Source organism: Paramormyrops kingsleyae, chromosome 12 (assembly GCF_048594095.1).
Source record: "Paramormyrops kingsleyae isolate MSU_618 chromosome 12, PKINGS_0.4, whole genome shotgun sequence".
NCBI classification, from domain to species: Eukaryota; Metazoa; Chordata; class Actinopteri; order Osteoglossiformes; family Mormyridae; genus Paramormyrops; species Paramormyrops kingsleyae.
The window spans coordinates 17,354,540-17,364,909 of record NC_132808.1 but is presented as its reverse complement, the minus strand read 5'-3'; the positions used below and the strand labels follow the sequence as shown (position 1 = coordinate 17,364,909).

The 10,370-nt window shown below is 37.4% G+C and overlaps 1 protein-coding gene across 1 annotated transcript; it reads left to right on the top strand.

The window, feature by feature from the left end:
- The first annotated feature begins 560 nt into the window (after positions 1-560).
- On the top strand, positions 561-10,370 carry LOC111843069 (uncharacterized). Its single transcript, XM_072718448.1, has 11 exons — positions 561-1,272; positions 3,223-3,287; positions 4,705-4,856; positions 5,969-6,069; positions 6,290-6,351; positions 6,458-6,597; positions 7,104-7,228; positions 7,485-7,543; positions 9,417-9,559; positions 9,655-9,764; positions 10,088-10,370. The coding sequence occupies exons 1-11, from the start codon at positions 676-678 to the stop codon at positions 10,202-10,204; spliced, it is 1,671 nt and encodes a 556-aa protein (XP_072574549.1). The 5' UTR covers positions 561-675; the 3' UTR covers positions 10,205-10,370.

Here is a 10,370-nt window from a genome sequence, read left to right as displayed (position 1 = left end):
ATCACAAGACCGACAGTTACAAATTTCACTGCAATCATACGACCCAACCCTACCACAAAAACTACAGTCATGAGCTCAACTGCAATTACACCACCCAAGACCAGCACAGACATAACTATTACAAACACTACTGTAGTCACACTAGCCCACAGTAACACAGAAAGAGCAGTCACAAATACTGCTGTAGTTTCCTTACCTAAAAGTACCACCCAACATGTGGTTAAAAATATTACTGAATTCACCCTGTCCAATAATGCCACTTACAATATCATTAAAAACACTACTGTAGTCACACTACGACACAGTATGACAGAAAGACCAATCACAAATGCTGCGGTAGTTTCTTTACCTAAAAGCACCCTCCGACCGATGGTTAAAAACATTACCACATCCACCCTGTCCAAGAATACCACAGATATTATGGCCAAAAACATTACTGGAAGCACCCTACCACAAAATGTCACAAGACCTATAGTTACAAATTTCACTGCAATCATACGACCTGACCCTACCACAAAAACTACAGTCATGAGCTCAACTGCAATTACACCACCCAAGACCAGCACAGACATAACTATTACAAACACTACTGTTGTCACACTATCGCACATTATCAGAGGTACACCAGTGCCAAATATTGCTGTAGTCACCTTTCCCAAACCTATCACCCAAATTATGACTAAAAACATTACTGCGCTTTCCCTATCAAGTAATATTACAGGAACTATGGTTAGAAATATTACTGCAGAGACCCTATGCAAGAATGTCACAAACCCTACAGTAAGAAATTTAACTGCAGTCACTCCATCAAATGCTACCACAAAACCTACAAGTGTTCCTATAATCACTCCACCCAACCCTACCACGAAAACTGTAGTTATAAACTCTTCTGCAATCACACCACCCAAGAACAGTACAGAAACAACAATTACAAGCGCTAGTTTAGTCACACTACCCCACATTGTCACAGAATCAGTAGTCACAAATACTGCTGTAGTCTCCTTACCCAAATCACTCACCCAAACTACAGTCACAAATACTCCATTCAGCTTATCCTATAATTTCACTGAAACTACAGTTACAAACGTCTCATTCACCCATACAAAAACCTTGAAAACATCAACAACACAGCCTGGGGAAACAACTCCATCTCCACCAGGTTTAACAAGATCTGTGATGCTACAATTCAGACTTAATGAAACATTCACAGCTGACCATTTGAATTCATCTTCACTGAAGTACCAAAACATTGTGAGGAGGATCACACGTGAAGTGAGTGTATTTGTTTTTGTTTTGTTTTTTTAACAAATCTGTTTTATGAATAGCAAATACATCAATTGACCAAATGACTGAGTTTCCAATTATATTTAGCTTTTGATGTTGCTTTGATTGCAAAAACCACTTTTTTACATAGCTGCTGTATTTTTTATACATTTTGCACATAGAGCCATGGAAAAAATTTAGAGACCACATTATATTTTCAAGAAAATCTGCATTTTTTTTTTCCTGGTTTAACCGTGGTTCTGCTGGCAGAAGGCTACGCTGAGCATCAGGATGCTTCCAGGTTCAAAATTTGTAAGACAGCAGTACACAAAATTAAGGTGAAGCAGGAGACACAGGGACCAACCAGAAACCAGGCAGGTAAAGGGCAGAAGCGACTTTCTAATGCTAGAGATGACTATTAACTCATCTCACAGTTTCTCATGAATCACAGGATGACATCATGTGACCATAAAATTGAATGGGAAACATTAAATGCAGGTGTGAAGTGCACTGCTACGATGGGTCAGATCAGGTTCCTAGAAGCAGGACTGAAATTCCCATAGAGCAAGGAAGGAGCCCTTCATTAATGAGAAACAGAGAAGAACCAGGCTACAGTTTGCAAATAAAATACACTATATTGCCAAAAGTATTGGGGCACCCCTCCAAATCATTCAGTATCCCACGGTCAACTGTTAGTGGTATTATGACAACGTGAAAGTAATTGGTAGGCCACGTGACATCACAGAGCGGGGACAACGCATGCTGAGGTGCACAGTGTGCAGAAGTCTCCAACTGTCTGCAGAGTCAATAGCTACAGACCTCCAAACTTTGTGTGGTGTTCAAATTAGCTCAAGAACAGTGCATAGAGAACTTCATGGAATGGGTTTCCATGGCCGAGCAACTGCATCCAAGCCTTACATCACCAAGTGCAATGTAAAGCGTCAGATGCAGTGGTGTTAAGTATGCCGTCACTGGACTCTAGAGCAGTGGAGAGGTGTTCTCTGGAGTGACAAATCACACTTCTCTGTCTGGCAATCCGACGGACGAGTCTGGGTTTGGCGGTTGCCAGGAGAACGGTACTTGCCTGACTGCATTGTGCCAAGTGTACATTTTGGTGGAGGGGGGATTATGGTGTGGGTTGTTTTTCAGGGGTTAGGCTTGGCCACTTAGTTCCAGTGAAAGGAACTCTTAATGCTGCAGCACTTAAAGCCATATTGGACAATTTCACGCTCCCAACTTTGTGGGAACAGTTTGGGGATGGCCCCTTCCTGTTCCAACATGACTGCACACCAGTGCACAAAGCAAGGTCCATAAGGACATGGATGAGTGAGTCTGGTGTGGAGGAACTTGACTGGCCTGTACAGAGCCCTGACCTCAACCCGACAGAACACCTTGGGGATGAATGCGAGCCAGGCCTTCTCGTCCAACATCAGTGACTGACCTCACAAATGCTCTCCTGGAAGAATGGTCAAAAATTCCCATAAATACACTCATAAACCTTGTGGACAGCCTTCCCAGAAGAGTTGAAGCTGTTATACCTGCAAAGGGTGGGCCAACCCCATATTAAAGCCTATGTATTAAGATATTAAGAATGGGATGTCATTAAAGTTCATGTGTGTGTAAAGGCAAGTGTCCCAATACTTTTGGCAATATAGTGTGTGTACTGTATGTATATATATTATTCACAGATACAGACCCATAGATTGAGAAATGAGTGAAACAAAAAATTGTCCTGTGGTCGATATCAATTTTTTCCATGGCTGTGTATATTCACTTCGACTCTATGTAACCATTTAGTGTGACGATGATATTAGAAACCTTTTCTGGAATTCTCTTAAGTGTAATGAAGTAGCAGAATGAGCAGGCAAATATAAATCAAATGTAACTTTTTCAAACTATAGTTTCTGTAGCATTATTGGATTCATACTGTATGTTAACCATATGAATTTTTATTCTTAGGTCGACAAATTATATTCACTGCATTTTCCCACAATCTACATCAAATCAAGTGTTCAAAGTTTCAGGTAGTGTGTGTGTCTGTGTGAATGTTGTGCATATGCTAAATACATATACACACACTAACAGTCACATTTTTTTGCACACACTGAGATTTTCTACATTTGCATGCTACTCACTTAACATTTACTAAAAATACACTCAATGGGCCTCATTCACCAATATTTTGTTAAGGTAAATGCAAACACACAAATGTTATTTAGTAGCGTAACCAGTGGATATAAAGCCCCCAAGAAAGCTGATATATGGAGAGATATCACCTTCTCTGTGAATGCTGTGTGCCAAATAAATCTAAATGATCTTCAAACATGCGTTCCCTTCTCAGAGCAGGATTGGCAAGCTGTTCAAGAAGTAACAAATGGCATTTTGATGGCAAGGTCAATGTGCAGAAACAGACCAATTTATAATCATGATCGCCGTTATTACCATGAAAATAATTTTTACATAAAATTAAATTATTTTTCATATTTTACTTTTATAAATTATTCAAATACTATCATTTTATGAACTGTAGAATGAACAAAACTGCTATAACCGATTATTTTGAACAAACTATCATTAAATGTGCGTATGAATGGTCTTGAGTGTGCATAGATTCTGAGTGTGCTAAAAACAAATTCAGATAAGAAAAAATTGGTGAATGTCAGAATCTTCGTAAAAAGGTGCGTACGTGGGGTTTAAAAAACAAATTTGTTTGTAAGAACGGTTGGTGAATGAGGCCCAATACTCTTTGATAGCAATGACATTTACAGTATGTTCACAATTTAAGTACCTTTATTACCATGAAAATATATCTTTAATTTATCAAAGTAACCTCCTCTAGTATAACAGCAGGGAAAATTCAAGGCATTCTTTCTACAAGGGACATTAAATACTGCTGTTTCATGGAATGCCATCACACACAACCGGTTAATAGGATGTCAGACATGCACTGTTACATACTCTTTCCTTGTCATAAAGGAAACTTGTTTTGTTTGACTTATCTTTTCATTTATTGTTGTTCACTCAACTTTGCAATGCTTAACAAGAATAAAAATCTGCAGTTTATGAATTAAATGGAAAATTGGTAAAATCTGTGGTGTACAAACACTTATGACTGGTAGTATTGCATATCAGACAGAGCTAGGCAGTGTATAATAACCAAGCCGTTATAATGTGTAACTGTCATATTTAAGACTGTATACACCAGAATACAGATTGTTAAAAACCTTGCCCATTGATGAATTTCATAATGTTTTTTGATTATTTATCTTCCTAGAAGACAGAGAAAGCACTCTGCACCCACCCATTGGCTATTTTACAAACAAACAATGCTGGCACGATCGTACAGGGGACTCACCCGTAAAGGGATAGCGCTTCAGGACGGACTTGTTCTCTCACTCTGTCTTGCTGGTCTGGTTCAGCCACCTCTCTCTGTCTTTCCAGAAACGACTCAATAGTAACACACATGGATCTCGTCTTCAGAGACAGCAAAGAGGCAGTGGTCAGTGAAGCAGCCATCCCCAGGCTTCTGCTGATGGCCTTGGCCAACAACACTGTTAATCTTAGCGTCATCCCGGATTCTGTACAGACGATGGGTAATAATGACATGGGAGGAGATGGACAAAAACACATCAAAATGCATTTTGATACAAAATACAGTGTTTCAAAATAAACTACAAAATACAGCCACCAAGCAACGTATCAAATTAAATTACAGCATTTTGTATTTTAAAAATGCAAAAATACATTTCACATACTTCTATTCTCATATAGCAGCTGGCTCCTTCATAAGCATACTGACTCAAATGGCCAAGCATAAGAGCAACATTTTTTCACGGCTTAACGAGACACAATACAAATATGAAACCAAACAAAAGATAAAGTATTCTGAAGTGTCTTAAATATATCCCAAATATTCACATGAACATAATGGAAAGTGAACTAAATGAAAAAGTAATAATAACAAACTCAGAAAGAATTCCTTTTTTGTAATTTAATTGACAAAACTGCTTCATTTTTTGCACCACAGACTACAGATGCAAATAAACCAAAACAACAAAATTTAAAATTAAAAATTATAAACGAATTTTAAATGCTTCATTCACCACCATCTTAAAAACTTCAAACACAAATAGTCTGAAAGGAGCTTGTAAGTCTTTCAATTGAACACAAGAGAATAACTATTGTCTCTAATGACCATTCATTAAAATGACTGAAAAAACTAAACTTCCTCCATGTGTATGCACAAACGTTTTGTACACATAACATTGTCATCCATACATTATGGAGAAATTATTTAGTGTATTTTCAAAATACAAAATACCGAATACTAAAATATTTTGATATACATTACATAATAATTTTTAATGAAGTCAAATACAAAATAAAATTTTGTATTTAAAATATGTATTTTAATACATGTTTTCGAAATACTGCCCATCCCTGGAGATGGGCCTGCATCCATATCAAAAGAAGTGTTGAAATAGGCTTGGAACTAGTCAGAATATATTCTGCTTAATCAACAGTTCATATAAAGTTAGTGTTATTTAATATTTGTGTGCTTCACTTGGATTTGTATAAATATCAGATAACACTTTCTACATATTAAAAATTCAGACACCAATATGTTAAGTAATTTTTAAAAGTAATTTTTGACCTGTACAAATTTGTGAATATGCTTAACTTGTACACTTTCGTATTCTGACAGAGAAGATCTCAGTTTCCCTCTGCCTCATTCTCTCCTATACATCTGTCTTGGATACAAAATCCTCATCATACAAATGGATTAGCACTAAACTATACAAATGGGTGAGTGTTGTAGTGAATAGTGCTACCTTTTTATATCTGATTCAGCTCCATTAGCTTTTTCACCCCTATCATCTATTAGCTCTGTGGTCTGTATCTCTTTGTGGGCTATTTAAAAAAAAATATCTGTTCTTAGCTGTCTGCGGTCTTTTATTTTCCGTGAATGTGAATAAGCCATGATGAGGAGATTAATGTAATTTGATTGTATCTTTCCATGAACTAGCTTGAAGCGGTATTCTATGAACTGGTTATGACTCAGAGTATGCAGTCAAACATGACATTATGGTATGTATCTGCTTTGTTATTTTGTGCAAATGATCCTTTATAGAAAAAGAGTAGTGACCTTCAACACGTTGTGCCACATATATAATCAAATTTGCCTCTCTCTTAGGAATGAAGATGGATGGGTGGGTGTGCTTGTGGAATTTCATTACAACACAAGGTTTCTTATAAGCAGTGATGTTCTGACTGCTGCTGTCCTCAAATCCAGGAGCCCTTTTCTATATCTAAAGCACACGCTTTCAGTAAATGGTCAGTCTATAGACACACGTGTACAGAATCTGTAAACTGACGTATCACATCAGTATCACATACGCATACCTATAAATGCACATACACGCACCATTTATCATTTGTAAATCAACCCTTTGTAACCAAATCTCAAGAATTTACTATCAAAGATAATTTATATTCTGATGTAAATATAATCAAGTAAACCAAGCTTTATATTATCTTCAGATGTGGAGCATGATAATGAGTTTGTGGTGCAGGGAATTTCCACATTATGTTTGCACAGCTGTTACAGTATTGATGCTGATCACTTAGTGTCTGCGCAGGTGTGTAATTTTAAATGTTACTCTTATGTCTTATAGGGTTACTCTTATGGTTATAATGTTACTCTCATGGTTATATGGTTTCTGAATTAGTTACAGGAGTTCCTGTGTCGATGGCGTTCATCTTACACATGTGCTCATGTGCGGATACTATTCGCTTTGTGTAGGAGTTAGGATGTCAATTTTGCTCATCTGTTGATGCAGGTGTTGAGGCGCAGGTTGATTACTTCAACCTGTCTATGACGATAACCAGCCTAACTTTCACAGAGGATCTTTCTGAGCGAGGATCTGACCTCTTTCTTGTTTACAGCTCTTACATACGTGTATCTGTAAGTGAATTTCTATACACAAAATCACTACAAATGCAAATGAACAGCTCATGCACCTATCGTAAATTCAAATTAGAAAAAGAAGGTATCTATATCCCAACTTTGACATCCTTAATCCCTACCCAGCCCTAACCTTAACCATAAGTAAGCAAACAAAACAAAATTCACAACTGAGTTGTGCTCCTCCCCCCCCCCCCACACACAAAATGAAACAAAGATCATTCATGGCATAATTCTATTCCTCTGGCTTTTTCAGGTGAGAAAGCTCTATGAAGACATTGAAGGATTTATCGATATCTATGTTACCAACATGACGTAAGTGGTGTACAAACCATTGCCGCAGCAACACATGTGAAATATATATGCTTTGCTTGCCACATAATTCAGCTCATGCAATACCAGAAATCAGACACTGCATTTAACACTACAACACGTGAAGTACATTGGCTGACATACTTTCATTTCAATTCAGTTTATTTTTATATAGTGCCTTTCACAACAGAATTGATCCAAGGTGCTTTACTTGGATGTTTTGTGATACAACATCGCTAAGAGAGCATAATACAAAAATGGGAAAAACGAAACACAAAGAAATGACAGAAATAGAGCCAGATGGTTTTTAAAGTCTTAAAGTATTGCTATTTATTAGTGATGCACCAACTGGTATTAATTGTTAATCCTTCATTTGGAGGTATACCACAAAGGCTTTCTGTTTCCATGTCATTAACAATTAAAAATACAAAACTTTTCGAAATATCAAACTATACTACTTATTCACGTGCTTCTAAGTTTTGTAATATTTCTAGTGTATCATTAATTTCTATTTTATTTATGAAAACAAGGCTAGATCTCTAGTTTAATAAATGCAACATTCTACATTCAGACCTGGTAGTTGTTTTGTTGTCCATTTTCATTTTTTCTTTTGTTAGTACTTATTAACAAGGAATCAGTTTCATTTACGGTAATGAGAAAAAAACAGGTTTTTCTTTTTAAATTTTCTTCCTGCTTTTGGAAGGATAACTTCAGCTTCCTTATAGGGTTCATAGATTAGTATCGAATGCAGTCTTATACAGATGAAACAGTTACATTTGAATAATTTATAATTATCGTTTAATTATATTAAAATATTTATAACATAAAATAATATATTAAATTATTAATGTAAATTATTTCTTTCTATCACCATTTTGCTGTTATCCAATATTCATGTATTTAAAGAGAGAAAAGTTTGTGGACTGAAATATCACACATCAAAAAATTATTTAATCATTAATGTGAAATGTGTATTTAGAGTGATGTGTGTGTTTTAATTTGAATAATCATCTACCAGTTACTGAGAGATGTTGCAAGACATGCTGTTATCCACTGGTCCCTTATTTCCATGAACACATTCTCTGCACATTGGTCATACCAAAGAGAGGAACCAAACATAAGAGAGGAACCCAAAAAAAAGTATGGAGAAAAAAACTTCTGGGGGTCCAAGGTCAACTGGCATCCCAACCCCCCCCCCCCCCCCCCCGGGCATACTAATGTTATTGAAAAAGAAGGAGTGTTTTTTCTTCACTAAACAACTTACTTTATCATTGTGGTAAGATACTTTAACAATTGAACATAAGTGAAATCATAGCCCCTGCCCTCTCAGATGTCATTTGCCACGATTGTCCTACAGCTGGGTTTTCGGCCCTGGGCATTAAATACGCTAAACTTTTGCCGTGCAAAGACGACAAATTTAGGTGACACCTGACATATGGAAACGAACTGCAATTTACAGATCTGACACAAGCTGCAGACAGCAGTTGAGACACAGCTCATGTAAGATGTGGTCCACATGTATAAAGGCTGCAGACATCTCCCAGACTTCTCTGCTTCAGGGAAGCTGGAAACTCAAGGGAGGGGCTGCAGCAGGATTAACCCATGTACACTGGAATGAAGTAAATACAGAAAAGTACACAGCAGTGCCTTTTTAAACTGTGCCTGAGGCTGTTGTTTTTTTGTGCATTATAAATGACATGGACTGTTACTCCACAACACGCTAGGTATGAGTTTTGGAAGCAAATAACAGTAAATTAGATCTCTTAGAACAGTTAGTCATAACAAATTACAATTATTTGAAATAATTTTACCCATACAAAAAATGCTGTGCATGTCATAGACCTGCTTTTTCCCCCCCCTTTCCCCCTCTCTGCAGCGCTGGGTCAGTAGCAGTAAAGATGGCTGTGGATTTTCAGAAGGGAAGAATTTCTTTGCCCTCAGTTTTACAGGTTCTCAAGTTGGGTTTGTCCCAGCTGGAGATGGACGGCCTCACGGTGGACCCAGACTCCTTGAACCTTGGTACTGAATATCTGCAGGGCGAATGTCACTAGTACAGTTAGCAGTGTAGCATTTTGCTAACACCTCTTCCATATTTCTGTAAACGTCCACCTCAGAGCACCCTACGTTAGCTCCTGCTGAAGAGATGCCATTACCAGGGTATGCCGATGCCCTTATTGTCATTTGTGGCCTGGCTGTCGTTCTTATTCCTGTAGTGACATATGTGGTAAGTATTAAGGAGGGTGATTGTCTGACCTCGTCCACTATTAAACACTAAATTTTAACATCAGCTACATAAATAATAGATCCAGACACCAAAAATTGAACAGATACTTAACCAGAAAACCTTTTCATCTAATCCTCTAATTCACCCATGATGTCTCCATCATTTGCTCCCACTCTTAAAGAATCTTTACTCATCTAACAAACCATGGTATTTACCAAAGACGCCCCATAACCCTAGTTCGTTATAAGCGCATAGAATGACAAAATACACGGATAAATGGAGAAATACATGAAAACAAAACTATTCTCCTACTCTTGTTTCAGGGTTTGAAGACTGCAGTGTGGAGAAGGTTAAAGGGGTCCCCTTTTAACTCTCAAACCTACACTGTGGCTGACACACCGAGTGGAGTCTCGACAAGCTACACTGGCGTAATTATATAAGCTAAATGATTTGTTGTGAAGGAGCTGCATGTGGGTGCACCAGCTAGCGTGATGTCACAGAAAATTCCACTTCAGTGGCAGTGGAGACATACAGCTTTGTGAATGAATATTCATTGTCTATGAAATCATACTTAAAATTTGAACATTAAAGTATTTTCTCTGTGAA